Source organism: Cnephaeus nilssonii (assembly GCF_951640355.1).
Source record: "Cnephaeus nilssonii genome assembly, chromosome: 20".
Taxonomy (NCBI): domain Eukaryota; kingdom Metazoa; phylum Chordata; class Mammalia; order Chiroptera; family Vespertilionidae; genus Cnephaeus; species Cnephaeus nilssonii.
This window is the reverse complement of record NC_137091.1, coordinates 36,462,586-36,489,347: the sequence shown is the minus strand read 5'-3', so window position 1 is coordinate 36,489,347 and position 26,762 is coordinate 36,462,586. Positions and strand designations below refer to the sequence as shown.

The window sequence follows — 26,762 nt, the reverse complement described above, 5'->3', positions numbered from 1 at the left end:
CCAGTGCGCAAGCGTGCTCACTCCCCTCGCCGGGTCAGTCCGCCGGGCGCGAGGTGGGGAGGCTAACCGCTGGGTCCGCCCTTGTCCTCCCAAGGCATTCCCCAAGGTCGCTCCTCAGACGCTCCTTCTAGGTCTGGCCCTTCACCTGGGAGCTGCTAGGTGTGCCGCCTCACACGCCATATCCGCCCCTTATTACGAGCCCTGTCGTCGCAGGTAATAGGCGCGGCCCGAACTGGAAGAGGCAGACGCGGCTTCCTCCCCCGCCACCCGGAGGACCGGGACGCCCGGATGTGTAGAGAGGGACTCGTGTTGTGGTCGCCTTTTCCCCGTTTAGGCAGCTCCAGAGCTTTGCCTTCGAGGGGAGCCTCAGGACCGCTACCCACAGAGGTCTGCCGGGAGGCCTGGTTAGGTACGGTCCATTTGTTGAAAAGAATTTCGGAGGGAGACGAGTATTGGTTGAGTACCTGTGGCCTGTGAAACCTCGTCCACATTTAGTACACTTGCTCACGTAATCAACTATCTGACCCTTAAAAACGAGGCGGGGAGGGGTTGCTACTCCTACTCCCTAGGGGATTACCGAGGTCATTGGCTGGAACTGCAAGGACCTCTGGTCAAATAAAGCCAGTCAGGACCCTTCCCACCCGATCCGTCCTTCCAAGAAGATGATCAGTAAGACTTGAAGCTGGGAAGCATATATATCTTCCGGGTAGAGAATAGGGCTCATTCATCTGCTCATTCATTAAACAGAAATGTTTTTAGCACCCACTTCATGCCAGGTTGGATGATTATGGGGATACAAGAGAAATCAAGACAGACTGGGTTCCTATCCTCAATGAGCTAAATCCAGTGTGGGTATCAGACCACCATTGGACAGTGACACTCTAAATCGATACTGTTTAATAGAAACATAATCCAAGCTACATATGCAACTCTAAATTTTACATTGAAACTTGAAAGGTGAAATTTTAATTTATTTAACCCAATTTATTCTAAATAAGTTATATATATATATATAATGAAAAACTTTTAAATTGCTTCCATTTTGAAATGTTAGTTAAATAAAATTAAAACTCCAAGCCCTGGCCAGTGAGGCTAGGTTGGTTAGAACATTGTCCTATACACTAAAAAGTCAGGGATTCAATTCCTGGTCAGGGCATACACACAGGTTGTGGGTTCAATTCCCTGTGGGGGTGCATGCTGGAGGCAACTGATCAATGTTTCTCGATATTTCTCTCTAAAATCAATTTAAAAATATATCCTTGGTGTGGATTAAAAAGAAACAAAAAACTCTGAGGCATTAAAAAAGGTATTCATTTGTGGCATGGGTTGTCATAGCAAAAGGTTGGAGACTACCCAATATCCATTAATAGAAGTTTGGATATTAAATAAATGACAGTTTGGCCACACAGTGGAAACCATGCAACTGGCAACTGTTGGAAAATGAAACAGAACTATATGTATTAATATGAGTTCATTTCTAGGATATATTGAGAAAAATGCAGAACAGTGAGCATACTCCCATTTGTATAAGAAAAAGAATTTTTACATATATGCTTATGTAGGTACAGAAAAAAGTGTATAAGGATACAACCAGGGTTACATTTGTGAAGGGTAAACAACGGGTGATCAGGTGTGAAAAGGTGACTTTTCATTATATGCTCTTAATATATTTTGAATATTTTTACCATGTCCATTTTTGAAGTTTGTTTAATTAAATGGAGGATGAGAGTTAAGTCATGGTATCACTGTAAGAATTAAATAACATAAAATACCTGCCTACCACTTTACAACCTAAACATTCTGGATGCTATCATTACTCCCAGTAACTCTTCTACTCAATAGAAACTGGGCACCCTGATAATGTATGTTTGTCAGCCTGGAAATTGTTTCTATAAAGATAGTTAAGTGTACTAGGTGTGTTGGTTAATAATGTGGATTTCGTAATCAAAGAAAAAACGATAATTTCAAGAGAAACATCAAAAGTGCTTTATTCAAAGTAATGTCCATCGCTAGCTACACATTTCCCCCATCTTTCAGTTAAATTGTGGATACCGTCACAATAGAACTTTTCTTGTTTTGAGGCAAACCATTCAGAGACCCAATTTTCCACTTCTTAATATGTTCTGAAGTGCTGCTCAGAAAGTGCATGTGCCATCCATCGGAACAAGTGGTAATCTGAAGGAGCAAGGTCTGGTGAATACAGCGGGTGGGTTAATACTTCCCAGGCAAGATCTTTTAATGTGTCTTTAACTGATTTTGAAGTGTGTGATGGTGCTTCACCATGAAGCAAAATTACTTTGCCGTGTCTTCTGGCACATTCTGGTCATTTCACAATCGAAGCGTGGTTCAAATTGATTGATTGTTGTTGGTAGCCATCAGTATTAATGGTTTCACCTGATTTTAGAAGCTCATAATACACCACACCTTCCCAATCCCCCTAAACGCAGAGCATTGTCTTCTTTCTGAAGAGCTTTGGCCTTGCAGTTGATGTTGATGGTTGACCTGGATCAACTCATGATTTTGTGCTTTGGGTATTCTCAAAATAAATCCACTTTTCATTGCCAGTCACAATTTGATGCAAAAAAGACTTTCTTTCGTGCTGTTGAAGCAACATTTTACAGCTGACTTTTCCGTTTTCTATTTGTCTTTCGTTCAGTTGATGTGGCACCCATTTTCCTTCCTTTAAAACCTTTTCCATTGCTTGTAAATGATCAGAAATTGTTTGCTGAGCAACGTTTAATCTTTCTGCAAGTTGTTTTTGAGTTTGACATGCATCTTCATCCAATAATGCTTGTAATTGTTGGTCTTCAAACTTGTTTGGTTGACCTGGACTTTCTATGTCTTTCACATTGAAATCATCACTTTTAAAGCATTTAAACCAGCATTCACAAGTATCTTGACATGGAGCATGTTCACCATAAGCTTTCCAAAGTATTCAGCAGCACTTCAAAATAAAGTAATGAATTGAAACTTCCCGCAAATGCTCCTTTTTTGGCATGAAATTTGACATTTTTAAGCATAAAAATATCTATGATGTTAACATATTCATAAAATTTGACTTATGAAGTTTTGAAGCTTGCTGTTAATACAACAAAATAGCATAAATATAAAATCGCATATATATCAACATATGTGTGACTTCATCTATTGAACAAAATCCACATTATTAACCGGTACACCTAGTATTTCACCTACGAAGTCAGAGCAAGACCAGAGTAACATTCCCAAGCCCTAGGGACAGACTTGGGCTTCTTACCAGTAATGTCATTCAAAAAAGTATAATAAATGACCCAAGATTGTCCTTTAGCTTTACAGCCCCTCTGACCTTACAGTCAACTCATTAGGCCATTCTAACACTAGCTGGGCTCTCTGCACACGTCCCCAAATATGAGAGCCACCTGCAAAACCGTGGGATCTGTGCCAGGCCCTACCTCAGAGAAGGGAGCACACATCACCCTTCTTGTTATAAGTACTCCTAGCACTTTGTTAGTTACCTTCCTAAAACGGAACCACTAGCATAATTTAATGTTTTAAGATTGAGAAAATTAAAAGTTGCAGAAAGTTTCAAAAAATAATATAAACCATCACCAGAATTTACCATTGTAATTAATTTTATGACTGTTTTTTGATGTCTGCCTTCCCTGCTGAACTATAAGCTCTTCGGCACAAGAACTGTACACCTTCACACTCCTACAACAGAGCATATGGAGCCACTGAATGACTCAAAAGGAGCTCAGGGTGGGCAACAGTGTCATGGAATGCAGTGCCCCCTACACCTAGTTGTATGTTACAAAGGCAGGGCTCATAGGATGGTGGCCTTCCAACATACCAACTACGGACAGTATGTTGATAGGGCCTGCAGCTAAGTAAAAGGATGTAGTGGCAGTGTCACAAACCTGGTTTGTCTCCATTGGCAGGAGGACATAACATGTCTTGGTCCCAAATACTGACACCCAAGTTGGCTGAAAGGCTTGAATTCTCCCATTAGATCATCTTTGGATTATCGAGATACTAAGAAGTCAAGACCATTAAGGTTAGGGCATCTGGAGCTCACTCTGGACTTGCTTTTAAGGATGGGTAATGGGATTAGGGAATTACACATGGGGGTTTTAGGAGAGAAGTTTCCTTTGAGATAGCCTGAGGAAGCTGGTATATGGGATGGGAGAGAGTGGCAAAAATAGAATAGGCTTGGGGTTTGAGGGCCTTCTTTTTCACTAACCACTAAGGCATATGCTCCCAAAGGGTCCCAACCACTTGCTTTTGGAAGGCTTGTTAAAAGAAGTTGGACCCAGAGGAGATATTAGGAGCAATGGGCTGAAAATTTGCGGTTAATGACTCTCTCAGCAGCTCTGGGGCCTCAAGGAGAGCCAGTGGGGTAAATTTGAGCTGTGGGACCTGGCCAACAGGGCCAGCCACTAATGTGCAGGATGTGAAGCAAATCCCACTGGCTCCTGAAAGGTGGTCCAAAGCAGCAGCAAGTGCAGGCTTACAGTAGAATAGACTGGAAAAAGATATGGCAAAAGGACAGCACTCAGTTTGGGGGAGAATGGAAAGAGACAGAGGGGATGCTGATGTCTGACAGCCAGTCCCCAGTTCCCATTAGTGGGTTTGTGGGTCAGAGAGCTTTCTTAGCATCAGCTAGCAGAACCTCTTCTTCACTCTTATATGGAGAAGAATCCTTAACTATAGATTGAATCTTAGTTTTAAATCTATGTAGCCTTGTGAACACTGTTTCTCTCTGAGTTCACATTCCTTGCATTTACAATATCTGCCTCAGATTTTTTTCAAGAACTAATGCAATTGATTTGAAAGCTTTTTAGTGGGCTCTAACCCATTCTACATATGAGATGATAATGATACATTTTGTCTGCTGCTGCCCCCAAACTCCAGCCATGAAGTCTTTGGCAACATAGGATCTATGCTAGAGGGTGGGGTTCTACTGACCTTGCCTCAAGAGGCCGAGGATAAACTGGACTGAAACTCAAATAGCTCTCCAAGCCAGTAGTTTGCAGACTTTACTGTGCAATAAAATCAGCTGGAAAACTTGTTAAAACTCAGATTTGTGGGCCCATCCCTCAGTTTCCAATTCAGTAGATTTGAGATGTGGTCCAAAATTTGCATTTCTAACAAGTTCCCAGGTGATGGTGATGCTGTTGGCCTGGGGATCACACTTTGGGGAACCACTTCTTCATTTTTAAAATCTTTATTGTTGAGAGTATTACAGATGTCCCTCTTCCCCCCTCCCCATTACACCCCTCCCTCCACCCAGTTCCCTCCCTGCCCCAGCCCCAGATATTCACCACCCTACTATCTATGTCCATAGGTAAGATCTTTGGTTAACCTATTCCCACCGGACCTACCCATTCCTTCTGAGATTCGTCAGTCTGTTCCATGTTTCCATGCCTCTGACTCTTTTTTTATGAAACAGTTTATTTTGTTCATTAGATTTCTTTTTTGTTTATTTAGATTTTTAGATTCAATTGTTGATAGATATGTATTTTGCCATTTTATTGTTCATATTTTTATCCCTTTTTCTCCCACTCCCTCTCCCCTCCCCTCCCCCTCCCCTCTCCTCCTTTTTCTTCTTCTTCTTCTTCTTCTTCTTCTTCTTCTTCTTCTTCTTCTTCTTCTTCTTCTTCCTCTTCCTCTTCCTCTTCCTCTTCCTCTTCCTCTTCCTCTTCCTCTTCCTCTTCTTAAAGAATACCCTTCAGCCAGCCAGCATGGCTCCGTGGTTGAGCATCAGCCTATGAACCAGGAGGGCAGAATTCGATTCCCGGTCTGGACACCTGCCTGGGTTGCGGGCTCGATCCCCGGTAGGGGGCATGCAGAAGGCAGCCCATCAGTGGTTCTCTCTCACTGTTGATGTTTCTATCTCTCTCTCCCTCTCCCTTCCGCTCTGAAATATATATATGAATACCCTTCAACATTTCATGTAATACTGGTTTGGCAATGATGAACTCCTTTAGCTTTTTCTTGTCTGTGAAGCTCTTTCTCTGACCTTCAATTCTAAATGATAGCTTTGCTGGGTAGAGTAATCTTGGCTGTAGGTCCTTGCTATTCATCATGTTGAATATTTCTTGCCACTCCCTTCAGTCCTACAAAGTTTCTGTTGAGAAATCAGCTGACAGTCATATAGGTGTTCCCTGGTAGGTAAACTAACTGCTTTTCTCTTACTGATATTAAGATTTTCTCTTTGTCTTTAACCCTTGGCATTTTAATTATATTTTGTCTTTGGGTTCCTCTTCTTTGGGACTCTCTGCAGTATCTGGACTTGTAAGTCTATTTCTTTCACCAGGTAGGGGAAGTTTTCTGTTACTATTTCTTCATATATGTTTCCAACTAGAGGCCCGATGCACAAAATTCGCAGCCGCGGATTCGTCCAGAAGGTCATCTGGAAGGTCATCTAGACTGTCGTTCTGCTGTTTGGGCATTCGGTCAATTTGCATATTATGCTTTTATTATTATAGATATCTTGCTCTCTATCTTCTCCTTCTGGCACCCCCATAATTCGAATGTTGGTATGCATGAAGTTGTCCCAGAGACTCCTTACAATATTTTCACATTTTTTAAAAATAATTCTTTATTGTTGAAAATATTACATATGTCCCCCTTTTCTCCCCATTAACCCCCTCCAGTCCACATGCAACACCCACTCCAGGCCTTTACCACCCTATTATCTGTGTCCATGGTTATGCATATACTAGTTGTACCAGTTAATAATGCAGATTTTTTAAATAGATGAAGTTACACATATGTTAATATATATACGATTTGATATGCATGCTATTTTGTTGTATTAACAGCAAGCTTCAAAACTTCATATGTCAAATTTTCTGAATATGTTAACATCATAGATATTTTTATGCTTAAAAATGTCAAATTTCATGCCAAAAAAGGAGCATTTGTGGGAAGATTTAATTCATTACTTTATTTTGAAGAAAAAGTTATCATATACTTCAGGAAGCTCCATGTCAAGATATTTGTGAATGTTGGTTTAAACACTTTAAAAGTGATGATTTCAATGTGAAAGACATAGAACATCCAGGTCATCCAAAAAAGTTTGAAGAGCAACAATTACAAGCATTATTGAATGAAGATGCATGTCAAACTCAAAAACAACTTGCAGAAAGATTAAACGTTGCTCAGCAAACAATTTCTGATCATTTACAAGCAATGGGAAAGGTTTTAAAGAAAGGAAAATGGGTGTCACATCAACTGAACGAAAGACAAATAGAAAACCGAAAAGTCAGCTGTAAAATGTTGCTTCAACAGCACGAAAGAAAGAAAGTCTTTTTTGCATCAAATTGTGACTGGCGATGAAAAGTGGGTTTATTTTGAGAATCCCCAAAGCACAAAATCATGGGTTGATCCAGGTCAACCATCAACATCAACTGCAAGGCCAAAGCACTTCAGAAAGAAGACAATGCTCTGCGTTTGGGGGGATCAGGAAGGTATGGTGTATTATGAGCTTCTAAAATCAGGTGAAACCATTAATACTGATCGCTACCAACAACAATCAATCAATTTGAACCACACTTTGATCATGAAATGACCAGAACGTGCCAGAAGACACGGCAAAGTAATTTTGCTTCATGATGACGTACCATCACACACTTCAAAATCAGTTAAAGACACATTAAAAGATCTTGCCTGGGAAGTATTAACCCACCCGCTGTATTCACCAGACCTTGCTCCTTCAGATTATGACTTGTTCCGATTGATGGCACATGCACTTTCTGAGCAGCACTTCAAAACATATGAAGAAATGGAAAATTGGGTCTCTGAATGGTTTGCCTCAAAACAAGAAAGGTTCTATTGTGACGGTATCCACAATTTAACTGAAAGATGGGGAAAATGTGTAGCTAGCGATGGACATTACTTTGAATAAAGTACTTCTGATGTTTCTCTTGAAATTATCCTGTTTTCTTTGATTATAAAATCCACCATTATTAGCCGGTACACCTAGTATGCATATAAGGTTTTTGATTGATTCCCTCCCTCCCACTCACCATCCCTCACCTTACAAGATTCCATACTCTGTTCCATGCTTCCTTGTCTCTAGATCCATTCCATTTATCAGTTTATTTTGTTACTTAGATTCTACATATGAGTGAAATTATGTGATACTTGTCTTTTTCTGACTGACTTATTTCACTTAGCATGACACTCTCCAGATCCCTCCATGTGGTCTCAAAGGGTAAGAGATTCTTCTTTTTTACTGTCGCATAGTATTCCATGGTATAAATGTACATCAGGTTTTTTATCCACTCATCCACTGATGGGTACTTGAGCTGTTTCCAGATTTTAGTTATTGTTAATTGTGCTGCTATGAACATAGGGGTGCATACATTCTTTCTGATTGGTGCTTCGTGTTTCTTAGGATATATACCTAGAAGTGGTATCCCTGGGTAAAATGGCAGTTCCATATTTAATTTTTTGAAAAAAATCCATACTGTTTTCCATAATGGCTGCATCAGTCTGCATTCCCACCAGCAGTGTACTAGGGTTCCCTTTTCTTCACATTTTTAAAAATATATTTTATTGATATTTTACAGAGAGGAAGGGAGAGGGATAGAGAGTTAGAAACATCAATCAACTGCCTCCTGCACACTCCCCACTGGGTATGTGCCCACAACCAAGGTACATTCCCTTGACTGGAATGGAACCTGGGACCCTTGAGTCCGCAGGCTGACCCTCTATCCACTGAGCCAAACCCGCTAGGGCTTTCTCCACATTTTCAACAGAACTTTTCATTTGTTAATTTGTTAATGGTAGCCATTCTGACAGATATGAGGTGATACCTCATTGTCATCTTAATTTGCATCTCTCTGATGGCCAGTGACTTTGAGCATTTTTTCATATGTCTCTTGGCCATATATATATCCACTTTGGAGAAGTGTCTATTTAGGTCCTTTGCCCATTTTTTAATTGGATTGTTTGTCTTCCTTTTGTTAAGTTGTATGAGTTCAGCCGAAACCGGTTTGGCTCAGTGGATAGAGCGTTGGCCTGCGGACTGAAGGGTCCCAGGTTCGATTCCGGTCAAGGGCATGTACCTTGGTTGCGGGCACATCCCCAGTAGGGGGTGTGCAAGAGGCAGCTGATCGATGTTTCTCTCTCATTGATGTTTCTAGCTCTATCCCTCTCTCTTCCTCTCTGTAAAAAATCAATAAAATATATTTTAAAAAAAGTTGTATGAGTTCGTTATATATTTTGAATATTAACCTTTTATCAGATGTATCATTGCCAAATATGTTTTCCCATACAGTGGGTATCCTTTTGATTTTTTTGATGGTTTATTTTGCTGTGCAGAAGCTCTTTATTTTGATGTAGTCCCATTTGTTTATTTTCTCCTTTGTGTCCTTTGCCTTAGGAGATGTATCCATAAACATATTGCTATAAGAGATGTCTGAGATTTTGCTGCTTATGGTTTCTTCTGGGATTTTTATGGTTTCCTGACTTATGTTTAAGTCTTTTATCCATTTTGAGTTTATTCTTGTATATGGTTTAAGTCGGTGGTCTAGCTTCATTTTTTTTTTTTTTTTTGCATGTATCAGTCCAATCTTCACAACACCATTTACTATTGAAGAGACTCTCTTGACTCATTGTATGCTCTTGACTCCTTTGTGAAGTATTAATTGAGCATAATGGCTTGAGTCGATTTCTGGGTTCTCTGTTCTGTTCCATTGGTCTAAATGCCCGTTCTTGTGCCAGTACCAGGCTGTTTTGTAGAAAAACTTGAAATCTGGTATTGTGATTCCTCCAACTTTGTTCTTTCTCAAGATTGCTGTAGCTATTTGGGGTCTTCTTTGGTTGCATACAAATTTTTGGAGTATTTATTCTAGATCTGTGAAATATGCTGTTGGTATTTTAATAGGGATCGCATTGAATCTGTACATTGCCTTGGGTAGTATGTACATTTTAATGATGTTGATTCTACCAATCTATGAACATGGTATATTCTTCCATTTGTTTATATATTCTTCTATCTCTTTTTTCAACGTTGTATAGTATTCCGAGGACATTTCTTTGCCACCTTTGTAAAGTTTATTTCTAGGTATCTTAATTTTTTTGTTGCAATGGTAAAGAGGTTGATTGTTTAGTTTTTCTTTTTGTGAGGTCATTATCAGTGTACAAAAAAGCCATTGATTTTTGGGTGTTGATTTTGTATCCTGCAACTTTGCCAAACTCATTTTTAAATCTAGTATATGGGGTTTTTTTTTGGTGGAATCTTTAGGGTTTTCTATGTATAACATCATGTCATCTGCGAATAATGAGAGTTTTACTTCCTCCTTTCCAATTTGGACACTTTTTATTTCTTCTTGTCTGATCGCTGTGGCTAGGAATTCCAGTATTATGTTGAATAAGAGTGGTGAAAGTGGACATCCTTGTCTTGTTTCTGTTCTTAGGGGAAATGGTTTTAGTTTTTGCCCATTGAGTATGATTTTCACTCTAGGTTTGTCATATATGGCCTTTATCATGTTGAGATATGCTCCCTGTATTCCCACCTTGCTGAGAATTTTTATCAAAAATGGGTGTTGGAGCCCTGGCAGGTTTGCCTCGGTGGATGGAGAGTTGGCCTGCAGACTGAAGGGCACATGTCCAGGTTGTGGGCTTGATCCCCAGTAGTGGGCGTGCAGGAGGCAGCCATTCAATGATTCTCTATCATTGGTGTTTCTATCTCTCTCCCTCTCCATTCCTCTCTCTGAAATATATATTTTAAAATATATTTAAATATTATATATTTTAAAAATGGGTGTTGGATTTTTTCAAATGCTTTTTCTGCGTCTATTGAAATGATCATGTGATTTTTGTCTTTCAGTTTGTTTATTTGATGTATCATGTTTATTGATTTGCAAATATTGTACCAGCCTTGCATACCTGGAATAAATCCCACTTGGTCGTTATGTATGATCTTTTTAATATATTGTTGGATCCGATTTACTAATATTTTGTTGAGGATTTTAGCATGTATGTTCATCAAGGATATTGCCCTGTAATTCTCTTTCTTTGTAGTGTCTTTATCTGGTTTTGGAATTAGGATAATGCTGGCTTCATAAAAAAGATCTTGAAAGTGTTCCTTTCTCTTGAATTGTTTTGAATCATTTGAAGAGGATAGGTGATAGTTGTTCTTTGAATGTTTTGTAAAACTCCCCTGTGAAACCATCCAGACCCCAGCTTTTGTTTGCTGGGAGTTTTTTTTTATTACTGCTTCAAATTCACCAGTAGTTATCATCCTATTCAGGATTTCTGATTCTTCCTGATTCAGTTTTGGGAGATTGTATTTTTCTAGGAATTTGTCCATTTCATCCACATTGTCCAGCTTGTTGGCATATAGTTGTTCATAGTATTTTCTTCCAATCCTTTGTATTTCTGTGGTGTTAGTGGTTACTTATCTCCTTCATTTCTGATTTTTTTTTTATTTATTTAGGTCCTCTCTCTCTGTTTCTTAATGAATCTGGCTAATGGTTCATCAATTTTGTTTATCCTTTGAAAAACCCAGGTCTTGGTTTTATTTTTTTGCATTGTTTATTTAGTCTCTATGCCATTTATTACTACTCTAATCTTTATTATTTCCTTCCTTATACTTACAATGGGCTTTTCTTATTGTTCTCTTTCTAGTTCTTTAAGTTGTAGGATGAAATAGTTTATTGTTTATTTTTCTTGTTTGTTGACATAGGCCTGTAGTATTATGAACTTCCCTCTGAGGACTGCTTTTGCTGTGTCCCAGAGATTTGGGGTTGTTGTGTGTTCATTTTCACTTGTTTACAGGAAGCTTTTTTTATCTTGATCTTTTTGGTAACCCATTCATTGTTTAATAACATGCTATTTAGCCTCCATGTGTTTGAATGTTTTGGGGTGTTTTTACTGTAGTTAATTTTTAACTTAATTCCATTGTGATTTGAAAATGATGCTTGATATGATTTCTATCTTTTTGAACTTGTAGAGACTTGTTTTGTGTCTTAACATGTGGTCTATCTTTGTGAATGATCCATGTGCACTTGAGAAGAATGTATGTTCTGCAGCTTTGAAATGTTCTATAAATGTCAATTAAATCCATCTGATTCAGTGTGTTCTTTAGAGTCTCTGTTTCCTTGTTAAGTTTTTGTCTGGAAGATCTATCCAGTGAAATTAGCGGGGTGTTAAATCCCCTATGACTGTATTGCTGTTGATCTCTCCCTTAAAGTCCTCTAGAAGTTGTTTTTTATATTTAGGTGTTCCTATATTGGGTTTATATATGTTTACCAGGTTTATATCCTCTTGTTGGATTGATCCCTGTAGTATTATGCAGTGACCTTTGTTGTATCTTGTGATAGTCTTCATTTTGAAGTCTATTTTGTTGGATATGAGTATTGCTACTCCAGCTTTTTTTCTTTTCCATTTGCATGGATTTGTTTTTCTATCCCTTCACTCTCATCCTGTGTGTGTCTTTTGTGAGGTGGGTCTCTTGTAGACAGCATATAATTGGGTCATGTTTTTGTATCCATTCAGCTACCCTATGTCTTTTTATGGGAGCATTTAATATATTTACATTTAAGGTTATTATTGATAGGAACTTATTGCCATTTTAATTCTGTATGCCTAGGTTTCTCTATTCTTCTCATTACATAAGTCCCTTTAGCATTTATGGTAATGCCGGCTTGGTAGTGATGTACTCTTTTAGCCTTTTTTTTGGGGGGGGGGGGTCTGGTAAGTTTGACGATCTATTTTTGAATGATAGCCTTGCTCAATATAGTAATCATGTGGCCTGTATTGTTTCTGATGAGAAATCAGGTGTCAGCCTTATGAGAATTCCTTTATAGGTATTGCTTTTCAGTTTGCTTTTCTCTTGCTGCCTTTAAGATTCTCTCTTTGTCCTTAATTTTTGGCATTTTAATTATGATGTGTCTGTGTGTGGGTCTATTTGGGTTCTTCTTTCATGGAGTTCTTTGTTCTCCTGAACTTGTGTGACTTTTTCCTTTACCAGGTTAGGGAAGTTTCTGCCAGTATTTCTTCAAATATGTTCTCTATTCCTTTCTCCCTTTCTGCCTCTTCTGGCACACCTACTCTATGGAAAAGCAGCTACTAACAGCTTGGGTGGGGCTGCAAATTGGATGGGGCAGGGTCTCAGGGAATCACCAGGGTGGAGTGAACAGTGTGAGCCAGGCTGAAGGAAACTCAGATATGCTGCCAGTCAACTCTGTGACAGCACAGGAACAATGACCCCTATGAGGATCCCTATCTGGGAGAAAGCTGCCCCTAAGTTCTGCCCTGATGTCAGACAATCCAGTTCCTCCCCATATGTCCCTGGATCCCCCAAAGCCTCCTGCTCCTGGAGCTCAGAGGGATCGAGTCCTAGTAAGTTCATGCACCAGCCTTTAAAAGGAACACACGGGTCTCCAACAGCCTCCAATGTACTCAGCCTCAATCCCCGCTAGTTTTTCCAGCCCAAAGTTAGGGGACTTCTCTGAAACCCAGGGCTGGAGGTCTGGTGTAGGGTTGGGACCTCTTGTTCCTCATGCGTGGCCTCTGCAGAGATGATCTCCCTCCCGATTAAAAAGAAGCACATATGGGTGTCAGATCAGCCTGTTTTGCGCCTCCACCCCTCCTACCAGTTTCAATGTGCTTTCTTCTGTACTTCTCTAGTTGTAGGACTTCCATTCAGCCTGGCACCATCTTGGTTCTGGGGAACCACTTCTTTAAACTGAAGGTTCATGTTTTCTTCATCTGGCAGGCTCAAGGATGGCCTCCATTGCCCTCTTCTGGCCAAACTATAAACTTACTTCAGGTTTCCAGAGCAAGAGGAAAGTACAAATTATGGATTGGAAGGAAATACTTGTCTGAAACCAAACCAGCCTAAAAACAGCAATCATAATAATTGTTTGTTGCTTTAGAGTATACTTTAAAAAGTATTCACAAGAATTATTTGATCTTTGCAACAATCCTGTGAAATAGGCAACACTGGCATTTTTATTTTACAAATGAGGAAAACAAGCCTATTGTCAGGACAGTAATGAGAGACTTCCTGGCAGAGGGGGCTTGTTAAAAGTAGGATTTATTCACAATCCATTTGGAAAAAGTACAGGTTTGTTTTCATGAAGGCCAAAGATAAGGGAGTGCAGAAGAGGATGATGAACAGATGATTCATATGTAAGGGAGCTACTTGATTCCAACAGCCTGGGGAAAATGGCTGGATCCTTTCTCCAGCTGTGCTATGTGGGCTAACCCTTACTCCTAGGCACCCAACATCTCAATTTTCTATTTCAGTAGTCAGACTTGAATGTTCATAGAATCATCTAGGGAGCTTGTAACAGGTGAAGGTCCTTGAATCCCACCTCCAAGGTTCTGTTTCAGTAGGTTCAGAGCAGGACCTGGGGATCTGCATTTTAAGACATACCCTCTGCCTTTTGGAACTTTGGGAACTCCTAGTCCATGCAAAATGCTCTCTTAGCACACCACCAGCAGCAAAGAATTATTGTTTGCCTGGGATGGTATTCCCTTTTAGCCCCTCTCTGTTTCCCTCACCCATAAATCCCACTGGGTTATGATAATTAAGATTCAATCCTCAACTCTTTGATGTACTCTCTCCAAACCTCAGTTTTCTTGTCTATAAAATGAAATAATACCTACCTCACTGGGCTTGAGTGAGGATTAGATGAGAAAATATGTCCTATATATAGTTCCTGTAAAAAGTGTGCAATAAACATGAGTTCATGGATCTTGCCTTCTGATTCCTAGCTCCTCAAAAAAGTATACTGGCTAAGCTTGCATGTTCTGGATTTCCACAGGTTTTTAAGGAATGGTCTTGAGCAGGACCAGGGATAATCAAGGTGATGTCTTCCCCCAGACTCATTCCCCTGTGGAAGGATTTTAAATACCTCATAAATGACACACTTAAAAACAAGGTAATGTATATGTAAGACATAAACGTTATTGGCCTCTGTCTATCTTAATAGTTATGAGCACTTCTGAGGAGCATAGATCCGTGGAAGCAGGCAGAGGAGACCATAAAGACAATTGTCACCTTAGGAGGAAGTGGACCATCAATTTCCAAATGAGTCTAGGGACCTTTTGGAAAGACACTTTTTAGAAATCCGAGAGAGAGAGAGAGAGAGAGAGAGAGAGAGAGAGAGAGAAGCGATGTGAGAGAGAAACATCAATTGGTTGCCTTGTGTATGCACCCCAACTGGGGATCAAACCTGCAACCTAGTATGTGCTCTGTTGCTGTTAATCCTCCCCAAAGGTATTTTTTCCATTGACTTTTTAGAAAGAGTGGAAAGGAGGGAGGAAGGGAGAGAGAAACCTTGATGTGAGAGAGACACATTAATTGGTTGCCTCCTGCACATACACCGAACAGGGCCCGGAATCCAACCCCTCAGTGCATGGGACAACACTCTTAACAACTGAGCCACACCAGCCAGGGCTTGCAAGAACATTTTGATAGTGGAAGGTGAACACTTTGGAGATTTGTCAGAGGAACTAGCCCTCTGGAAAAAGAGATTTTTCTAAAAAAGAAAGGAGCCCTAACTGTTTTGGCTCAGTGGTTGGGGTACCTACTCACGGACTGAAGGGTCTCGGGTTCTATTCTGGTAAAGGGCACATACAATTCAGTTCAATTTAGTTCAGGACGTGTGGGAGGCAACCAATCGATATGTTTCTCTCACATCAATGTTTCTCTCTGTCTCCCTCCCTCCCTCCCTCCTTCCCACTCTCTCTAAAAATCAATGGAAAAAATATCCTTGGGTGAGGATTAACAACAAAATAATAATCCTATATAATAAAAGGATAATATGCAAATTGACCAAATGTGGAACTACCCGTTGCTAAGATGTGCACTGACCATCAGGGGGCAGACACTCAATGCAGGAGCTGTCCCCTGGTGGTCATTGCACTCCCACAGCGGGAGTACCACTCAGCCACAAGCCCTGAGCTGGGCTCATAGTTGGCAAGTGCAGCAGCAGTGGAGGGAGCCTCTTCCACCTCCACGGCAGTTGGATATCCCCCGAGGGCTCCCAGACTGCGAGAGGGCGCAAGCTGGGCTGAGGGATTCCCCCCCAAATGCACAAATTTTGTGCACCGGGCTTCTAGTAATAAATAAAAGAGAAAGGAGAAAGTACTAGAGAAAACATTTGCTAAACTCAGTTTTGCTAAAGTTGACTGTGTATAAAAATCCCAATTTCATGTTGAATAGCACATGCTCTGTCACTGTGGGATAATATATTTTGTATATATCATCATCCTGTCAAATTTAAAGGCCAGGTAGGGTGTCCTAGAAATTTTATTTAGTGCACTTCTAAGCCTTAATAGCTTAAAGCTGCACTGCCTTTTGGGACACCGTTATATTGTATGTGGGTATATGGCAGTGCTCTTTCCTAATTAATGTGTTAAATGTTTCTTTCATGGCATATGTACCTTTTAGACAGAAGGGAGAATGTTAGAGGACAGGTATAGTTAACTTCATATTGAGAAGAACATCAGTTTCCCCTGTGCTCACACTATAAAATTTGCCCATATAGGCCCTATAGAGGTTGGTTCTCTCATGTTGGGGGTTTTGTTACATGCTTGTTAAGTGTAGGTGTCCACGAGTGATACGTTGTGCATGTGTGGGTGTAACACAGGTGATCTTTTTTTGAGGGTGTAGCATGACTTTTGGAACTGCTTCAATTGTAGTTTGAGTGAGAATATATTTAGTGCATTTGTGTCCTGCTCTCTTACTTTATTCCATGCCTCTCCCCAGCAAAATTTAGATGACTCAAAGAATGATGTAGTTGTGCTGAGTGACCGGTCTGAGATACTATTCAAAGAGTCTCGCCATCCTCAGAATATGCCACTTATATGCTATTACTTCAGTGATGCCGACTTCTTTGCCTCTCTCTCATGGGTGACAAGCACAAAAGAAATACAGGTAAAACTGCCTACTCTTTCTTCTTTTTAGCCCATCCTACAGGGGCCTTGCCCATATAAGCCCTCACCCAGTGACCTGGAGAGCATGCGATATTTTGCTCCCAGATATATGTCCTCATTATGGCTTAAATAAACTCTTATTTTTTTAAAAAGTGACTTGGATCCAGGAATTCTCCCTCATACTTTCTCAAATTACAGTCTTCACATTAAATAGATTTTATGGTTTCCCTAATGTATGCCAAGGTCAAGGAAAGAATCCTATGCTTCCTGCTTCTACAACCACCATAACCAGGGGATAAAATTACTTTAGAATCCTCTAATTTCTCCTTGGTATGAGAATAGGGGAAAACAGCTGAATATTCTGCCCTTTCCTTTTCTACTATAATTTCTAGGCACGTTCCATCTTATTCTCTTTTAGGCTGTAGTATGGATGAAGAGCAAAACTGAGGACATGGTCGAGAAGAGAACATTCTCCATGACTGAACGATTGCCGCCCATCCAGTGTATGGTACACACAGGTTCCTTTCATATCCTTGTGGCCTACTGTGGTGACTTGCTTCTGCGGCTCTTTAGGGACCACTTTCGGTCATTCAAACCCCTGGGTATAGTGCCCTGCCGCTTTAACATCAACTGCCTCTGCTATGACCCAGAAATGAAGATGCTTCTGTCAGGTATCCTGGGGGCAGTGGTCACCTGGACCATTGAGCAAAGTGGCAGGGGCCTCCAAATCGCCCACATGGTTTCCATGCCTGGTGATGAACTTGTCCAGGACATCATATTGAATGGCCCCAGTGGCTCCCTCCTAGCCCTGTGTGAGACTGTGGTGAGGGTCCTTGAGCGCCAGGGCCAGAGTGAGCTAGTAGAAGTGAAGAGGTTCACTTCTACCACTAGTGGCTCATCTATCACCTGCTGCTTCACCTGTTTTGATCAGGGCTTTCTCTATGCTGGAAACTCGACTGGGTACATCCAGGTATGGAACCTCAGTCAAAGCTTCTCTTTCCACAGTTTCAAGGCCCATTCCTCATCAGTGATATGTATCTGCAGCCGGCCAGAAGCCCACACCCTGCTAACAGCTGGTAAGGAAGGTTTCATTAAGGAGTGGAATCTTACTTCTGGGAATCTGCTTCGGCAACTAGAACTTGGCGAGGAATTGTATCGACTCCAATTTATTGATAACATTACTTTCTTCTGCCAAACTGCCCATACTTTCTCCTTGCGCCGTCTGCCCTGCTTCTATAGCCTCTTCAATGTTTGTGGCTCTGCTCCAGAGCAGGTTCGTCGGGTCCGCTGTGGTAATAACTGGTTCCGGATTCTATGCACTACTGAGGATGGCTTGTTACGCTTTGTGTCCCCAATAACAGGGGATCTTCTGGTTCTCACCTGGCCCTTCTCAATCTTGGACCAGGCTGTGGATTGGGCCTATGACCCAGATAAAGAGGAGCTCTTCGTAGCAACAGGGGGCTCAGAGGTGCTGGTCTTTGACACAACCCGCTGCCCTTGCCCAGCCAAGTATCTTTTATGCACCTCACCAAATTCTCAGGACTCAGTACAATGTATGGCCTATGGGCATTTCCACCTGGGTCGGGGTCTAGAAGGACTAATGTTTTCTGGATACCAGAGTGGTATGATAAGAGTCCTTTCCCAGCACAGCTGTGCCCGAATAGAGAAATTCATGCATTTTGGGGCCGTATTGGCCCTCTCTACACTGCCTGGAGGGCTTTTAGGTGGCCGAGAAAACTCTTTGCTTTGTTCTTATGGAATGGATGACTATATACGCCTATCAGAAGCTGTGCTTAATGGGACCAGAGTACATTTGCGTCCTCTAGCTAGCATTCTCAGCAGCTGTCACCTAAAACACCTGATACTCTTGCCAAAGTCTGTGGGTGCCATCACAGAAACTAACTGCCTGCGTCTCTGGAAATTCCATGACTTTCTGCCCTCTGAGACACAGGCAAAGTTTATAGAGACGTTGCCTCTGCACCAGTATGCAATTACGTCCTTTGATGTATGCCTGACCTTGAATCTTTTTGTCACAGGTAGCATTGATGGCTCTGTCCGAATATGGAACTTTCACGGTAGACTTGTAGCCATGCTGGACTCATCATTGCATTTTGGTCCACTCTGCTTTGCAAATGACCGGGGTGACCTGCTTGTGACTTTCAACCAGAGTCTTTATCTGGTATCCTGTTTAAAACTACTTCCTCCAACCCTGTTGGCTCGCCTTTCCTTTATGAGCATCACAGATGATGTGCTAGAAATCCCTAAGCCTTTCATACCAAGCTTCTTCTTCTCCTTTGAGACCATGTTTGTGCCCAAATATATCTACCTTGGACAAGGGCAACAAGTATTAGTGGGTTTGGAGAAACTTGTCAATAAGCGGGCCATTGCCTTTGACCATACTGTGCCACATGTCATAGAAGAAGATGAGCAAGGAAGCTCCATACTACTGTCTACCCCAAGACCTGGTTTCTTGAATAAGGAGGACACTGCTATACGCTTGAAGAAACCTTATTCTCATTATGTGGTTCCTCCCCAACTACAGTTGACTGCCTGGGATGGACTCAACCCTTATCAGATACTGAAATGTTATTTTGGTTATGGCCGGAAATGGCCCTTTGCTCCTGATTGCTATATCCCTAACTCAGTGATTCGTGCCCGTCTTTGGCCAGAGGGCAGCCCAATATACCTACAGTGCAACCTGCATTCACCCATACGGAAGTTGGAATGGGACAAGTCTCAACAATTCTTCTGGCACAGTAAGGTAAGACCTATACATGATGTAAAAGAACAACCACAGGAAAAGGAAGATGAAGACTTCCTAAAAAGGAGAATGTCCAAGGATATAACTTATAGTGTCTTTACAGACACAACAAACCGTAGTTGGCTGGGAAAAAAGATGAATGAAGTAGCTATTAATAGCTTGATTGAGACAATCCTCAACATTATGATTTATGCTCCTCCTCCATTGAAGTACCAATACTGTGTTAGTGCACTAGGGCAAATCTTTGCTTCTTACCAAGTGTCTCCACCCCTGCGCTCTGAAACAGCCCATCGTCTGCTAGATGATACAACCAATTCTAATCCACTGATCCGAGAGCTAGCCTGGGAAGGGCTGAATCGTCTAGGAATTATCACTCATCTCTTTGCCATGGCTCTGGCCCAAGGGTTAATGGACAAGGACCAAAGAGTGAGGAATAAGGCACTGAACCTCATGGCTGACACTGGAATTCACTCTAAGACTTCACTCTTAAACTTGATCCAGAATCGAGATACTTTCCCGGGGATGCAGTAAGTTCTTTGTGCCTTCCTCAATTCTTTACTAGCTTCTAATTTTCTTCTCTCCCTTCCCAGTTTCCCCCTTTCATTCTCTCACTAGCTCTTCATCCCTGTTCCTTGGCTTTTCCTGTTCTTTTTCCTTGTTCACAATCTTTCCCCATTCCTAGACTATTTTGACAACCCTCTGACTCTTCAGTCCTTTTTCCATTTCTTCTCCTATTCCTGCAGCCTCCATACAGATCACTCCATTAATTGACATTTATCTTCCTAGACATTTCCTTTCTTCTTGACCATCCTTTAACTTTACATAACACTGTCTCTGTTGTCTACTTTGCTAAACCCCCTGCTTGTTCCTCATTAGTTCTTTTTCATTTTCTCTTGCCCCTAATTCAGCATGCTCCTTCTCTTTTAATTTTCACAGGCAGGAAATGATTGGTGAAGAAAGCCTGGACAATCTGCTGGGGATGCGTGCCACAGATCTCCAAATTCTTCATACTCAAGTAGAGCAGCGATTAAATGAAAACCTGACCTTGTCACATGGAGATGAAAAGCCTTCTTTTTCTTTAGATGTCTCAAGGAGTCCTAAAACAATATCCGTTCTCGATGAAACTGATGTAATTCCGGATGAATCTGAAGTTGTCATCAAGCCCAGCAAAGGCCACAGACGGGGCCGGGCAGGGGGAAGAAAGCATAGTATGTATGGGGTGACCCAGTTCATGCCTCAGAGTCCCCAAGAGGCAATGTAGTTTAGGGTTAAAGTGGGTCAAGAGGTATCAGATAGGACTAGAGATAAGTGGAAAGATCTTTTCACAGAGAACCTTCCTAGAAAGAATCCACCCAAACTCAGGAAGACTCCAAGGCCTGGGTGGGAACACTGGCCTCAGCCCCCTCTATTGCTATTTCTTTTATAGTAGTCCTCTAGCTCATACTAGATATTGGAAAGTATTTTATTTAAGCCTCCCATACTTTCTTATCTATATCTCCTGATTTTCTCTGCAGCCCAAAAGAAGTTGAAAGAGACTGGCACAGAGCCAAGTCCCTTAGAAGGTGAAAGTGATCAGAGTAAAGTTGAGATGGAGGATACAGCCATCAGTTCTCCAATCTATAGTTTACTAAAAATTTCTAAAGATGCTGAACAACAGCCTCCAGAGAAAGATGTCTCAAAGGATATTGCAATGACCACGAGGATGCTAAGGAAAATACAAGACAAAAGAGGCAAGAAAAAGAGGCACAAAAAAAAGACAAAGCAAGATGAAGTTATAATTGAGGAACCTCTGTCTGATGTAAAGGAAGAACCAGTTGCGAAGAAGGTGCAAGACATAAGGCGGGGTGCCTTTGGAGCTCCTGGACACAGGGCTATCCCTGGAGATGGCTCATCCTGGAGAGATGACCTATGTCGTCTTATGACACTGAGGATATCTGGTTCCCAAACAACAATGTTAGAATCTCTAAACACTGAGTTAGTAACCATGGCTCAGAAGGTGCTGGCAGATAAGCGCCCCAGCTGGGAGCTCTTTGAGAAGATCTGTCCCCTGCTGAAGAAAGAAAGTGAAGTTCTGCTTGAGGACCTTGAATGGGATGTAGCTTGGCCAGAGGAGAAACCAATTTTTATTCATGAAGGAGCAATTAGAGAGGACATGGTGAGCGTAGACACTAAAGAAATACCAGAGGGGCAGGGTCAAGTACAAAAGGAAGCAAGGGATATACAGGAATTACAGGAAATCCAGGTGATTCCCAAAAAGGGGAAGAAAAAGAAAGTTATTTTTTTAGAACCAGGTGACCTAACCAAGGGGAAACTAATACTGAAACAAGAAGATAAGAAATCCTCTAGGAAGCCCTCTGTGCAAAAGAGGAAAGTAGTCCAGAAGGAAATAAAAGTGGATAAAAAAGAGGAGAGAATGACCATAAGAGAGAGGGATGTGAGTCTGGAAGAGGGAGAAATGGCCAAACTAGAGGAGAAAGTGGTTGAGCAAGAAGTAAGAGCAGTTACAGATGAGAAGAAGCTGTCTTTGCAGGATTGGAAAAAATCCTGGGATGAGTGGAAACAGGCTCATGGTGATACAAGGATATCCTGGGATGAATGGAAGAAAGCTTGGGAAAGGGAGACTCTTGAGGAAGAGGAGAAACCACAAGAGGACAAAGAGAAGCTACCTCTAGATGAGGAAAAGCTGGCTGGGGAAAAGAAGCTGGGATGGGATGAGGAGGCACATGTCTGGGAAACTATGTCAGACAGGTCCAGGGAGCAAAAGTTCAAGGATGAAGAGGAATTGACCCTGGAGATAGAATTGTCTCAAGAGTGGGAAAAAGAAGCAGAAGAAGGAGAAGGAGAAGAAGAAGGAGAAGGAGAAGGAGAAAGAGGAGAAGAAGAAGAAGAAGAGCTGTTGACAGAAGAGCAGAGACAGATACAGGAAGAATATAAACAGGCCCAGGTTGAGAGGGAACGAACCCAAGCTGAAAGAAAACGAGCCCAAGAAGAGAGGAAGCTGGCACAAGAAGAAGAGAAGCTGGCACAAGAAGAGGGAAAACTAGCTCAGGAAGAGAGAAAACTGGCCAGAGATCACGGGAAATTGATGCAGAGAGACAGGAAAATGGCCCAGGCAGAGAGGAAGTTTGTCCAGAAAGAGGAAAAACTGGCCCAAAGAGCAGTGTGGCTAAGCCAGGGAGCAGAGAAATTGGCCCAGAATAGGACAAAACTGGCCAAAAAATTGGAAAAACTGGCTGGCAAAGAAGAGAAAATAGCAAAGAAAGGAGGGAAGCTAGCTGAGGTTAAAACTATATTGGTCCCGAAAATGGAGGAAGTGGTCCAGAAGGAGCAAGATATTGCATGGCAGGAAAAGGAACTAGCCCAAGAATTGGAGGAGTTGACATGGGAAGAGGAGGAAATGGCTTGGAAAGAAGAGCAACTAAATCAGGAAGTGGAGGAATTTGCTAAGGAAGAGGAGAGAGTGGCTCAGGAGGAGAAGACACTGGCCTGGAAAGAGGATAAACTGGCTATGGAAGAGAAAAAACTGGTCCAGGAAGAAGAGCTGCTGATCCAGGAAGAGAATAAACTGGCTGAGGACAAAGAATTTCTGCCTGAGGAAGAAGAAAGGCTTGCCCAGAAAAGGGAGCAGTTGATGGAGAATAAGGAAAAACTGGCCCAGGAAAGGGAAATTTTGATCCAGAACAAAGTGGACCTTGCAAACAAGAAGAAAATACTAGCCCAGAGGAAGAAGACTCTGGATCAGGAGAAGAAGGAGCTGGGTCAGGAGAAGGTAAAATTGATTCATAGGAAAGAGAACTGGCACCAGCTTGAAGAAAACCTTTCCCAGAACAAAAATAAACTACTGCAAGTAAAGGAGAAACTGGACACGTACAAGGAAAAATTATTTCAGGTAGAGGAGACACTGGTGAAGGAAAAGGAGGAAATTTTCCAGAAGAGGGAGAAACTGGCTGATGTAGAGAAAAAACTGGCCCAAGTAGAGGAAAACCTGGCTGAGAAACAGCATAAGCTAGCCCAGGACAAAATGAAATTCACTATGGAGAAGAGGGCAGTACTTCAAAAACTGAACCTGCTCAGTAAAGAAGATGATATTACTAAGAAAGAAAAAACATTGGGCATGGAAATGAAGAAACTGATCGAGGAAAAGGTGAGACTGGCTGAAGAAAAGGAAACTCTCTTAAAGGAAGAGATTCAAGAAACCTCAACACAGAGGAAACTGAATAAGAATGAACTAGAACTACTTAAAAGGAAATTGTCACTAGAGGAGAAGATACTGACATATGAAGATAGGATATTGGCCACAAAACAAAGTGACATTGCCAAAGAAAAATTAGAATTTGCCAGAGGAGAAAGAGTTTATGCTCAGGAAGAAAGGAAGCTAACCAAAGTAATAACGAAGCTGACTAAAGGAAACATTTTCAAGAAACTATCAAAAATTAGCAAAACAATCTTAAGTGTATTTCAAAACCTTATCAAAAAAGAAAGGATACTAACCCAGGAAGAAACACAGATGACACAGATAACAAGGTCATTCTTGGATCAGGAAAGAATTTTGAGCAAAGAACAAAAAGAACTTGATGCCAGAAAGTTGGATATTTCTGAGGAACAATCAGAGATGACCAAAGATGAGGAGAAACTGGCTAGGAAACAGAGAAAACTGGCCAAGGAAATGAGAAGAATGATAAAGAAAGAGCAAAAAATAACTGAGGAGGAAACCAGACTGTCCAGGCAACAGAAACATATCATGAAGGGAGAAGAGGAGTTGGGAACAACAGAGGAAGAAGAAATGACATTTCTTAAACAAAAGCAAAGTAAGAAAAAAGCATTAAAGAGAGTTGAAATGCCACAGGAAAAATTTCCCAGTCAGGGGGATGAGGTAGAAAGTGAAGAGAGCTTTTCTGGAAAAATGGAAAGCCTGTTAGATGAAGTAGAGCGAGAGAGTTTGTCTGAGGAGGAGGAGGAAGAGGAGAAGGAAGAGGATAAAGAAAGGGAGGAGGAAGAAGTGGAAGAAGAGGAGGAAGAAGAAGAGGAAGAGGAAGAGGAAGAAGAGGAGGAGGAAGAGGAGGAGGAGGAAGAAGAGGGAGAGGAAGTGGAGGAAGAGAAGAAGATGGAAGACAAAAAAGTGGAGGAAGAGGAGGAGAAGAAGACAAAGAAAAAGAAGAAGAAGGCAGCAGCAGTGGCAGCAGAGGAGAAGAAAAAAGTGTTTGAGAAGGATGAAAGCATGATTAAGGAAGAACTAGAAAGTTTGAGTGAGAAGGAAGAGGAGGAAGAGGTGCGAAGTTCATTGGAAGAAGACATAGACAAGGAAAAAGAGATCTTTAAAAAAGAAAAATTATTTAAGTCACAAGAAAAAAGAGAAAAGGATCTAGAAAGAAGAGAAACAGTTCCTTCTATTAGAAAAAGAACCCCTGAGGTCAAAGGCAGGGATATAAACCTGGAAATTCCGAAGATCCCTTCCAAGAAACTGATCTCAATAGCTCTTGGGAGGGAAAAGATTATCCCAGTGCCAGGGTCTAAGAAACAAATATCCTGGATAGATAAGGCTGCAGTATTTAAGACACCCAGGATATTCCCAGAGACAAATTTTATGGATAAGCAACGCGAGCTATTGAAGAAATATCAGCCCATTCCTCTACAAGTTTTGGATACAGTTTTGGAGTCCCGAGAACCAGATTTCAAGGCCCCATATTTATCCCACATATTGAGGAAGAGCGAAAAAGAACAGAAACTTCAAGGCAAACCACTAGGGGATAGGTGGCAGTGGCTTCCGAAGCGTCATCCATCTCTGATGGGACAAACTAAGGTACAATTACCTGTGCCCCAAATCCCAGCTGAGGAAATATCTGCAGATGTAAGCCTCTCAGATATAGAGTGGGTCCACCATGTCCTAGAACAGATAGAGGCAGGAAAACAGCTTTCCAGAGAGAGTTTCCACAGATTGTGTCAGCTTGTCAAAGACCTTATTTCAAAGGGAACCTTAGAGTGGATGCATCTAGCCAAACTTGAAGCTATCATTTACCGTCACAGGCAGGTTCTGGAATCACAAAGCACATGTATCTCAAAACCCAGTAAGAAGATCGTGGGTCCTAAATACTTGGAAGTGATCCCTCCTATAAAAAGAAAGGAAAAGGAAAGCCATCTAAAACCTTTGGCTTTTTCCTCATTAGCTAACAAAAGGATTCCAGAGGCTATAAATTGGCAACTTCTATCAGAGCCTTATAGGAGTGCACGGGCAGAGCAGATATTCAGTGCCCTTAAGGAGATGGAGAGGCAACATGTTTATCCTGCTACAAGAGACATTGTCACAGGTGCCCATGCCTCTGTAGAAAAACAAACGCTAGCACTGACGTTTCAAAAGGACTTATGGGCTTTTAAGGATAAAGGAAGGTTTCCCAGATTGCCCAAGATGGAGAAGACAACACAGCCCAGCTCTAAAAAACAGGAAGAAGTGCCTCTATGGGATACATTTGTGGCACTCTACCATGTTTTACGGATGTTGCAGGAGCAATATGCAGAAGACAGTGCTGGTTGGACAGAACAGTTCCACCACCTCATGGATCTGTACCAATTTAAGTCCCCCGGAATCCAGAGATTGCTGCAAGAGCTGCTACTGAGAGAGGAACCCCAATCCCATAAGATCATCTACAAAGAGGCCCAAAAGGCCATGGAGCTGGTTCCCGGGGAGCGATTGTTCTACCACCTGTTTTGTGGTCGCTCTCACATTCCTAGAGGTCCTCTGGAGTTCCAGGAGGTGGTGTCTCTCTCAGGACAGAACAACGTGCATACCATGCTTCCAATGGGCATTGCCCATTATGGCATCTTAGAACTTGCCTGGAAGAGCCTGCCCCAAGCTGATATTCACCTCACCAATGAATTGTCCCACATTGTGCCTCCTACCCCCTAATTTAGGACTGACTGGACATCAGGACTTTTCATTCCAACCTGGAGAAAGGTCTTGCCACCAGATCTAGACCTTTATTAGTAGGGCCCATACAGAGGTAGGGCCAGGCCAAAGCCCTTTCCCTATCCAGCTCCAGGAGCCAGCTTCTATATGTGGAATAAAGATCAAGTTCTCATATCCAACAAGCTCTGTGATATGTCCCTTTTCTTCAAATGTTGCTTC

The 26,762-nt window shown here is 41.7% G+C and overlaps 1 protein-coding gene across 2 annotated transcripts; it reads left to right on the top strand.

Moving 5' to 3' along the window:
* The first annotated feature begins 81 nt into the window (after positions 1-81).
* WDR87 (WD repeat domain 87) lies at positions 82-26,704 on the top strand. 2 transcript variants are annotated; one of them, XM_079799981.1, is made up of 6 exons: positions 82-213; positions 14,766-14,882; positions 16,715-16,882; positions 17,300-20,169; positions 20,579-20,850; positions 21,157-26,704. In XM_079799981.1, the coding sequence occupies exons 2-6, from the start codon at positions 14,811-14,813 to the stop codon at positions 26,541-26,543; spliced, it is 8,769 nt and encodes a 2,922-aa protein (XP_079656107.1). In that variant the 5' UTR covers positions 82-213; positions 14,766-14,810; the 3' UTR covers positions 26,544-26,704. The 2 variants fall into 2 exon arrangements, with proteins under 2 accessions (XP_079656107.1, XP_079656106.1); XM_079799980.1 differs by having other exon boundaries at positions 82-409.
* The last annotated feature ends 58 nt before the right edge of the window (positions 26,705-26,762 follow it).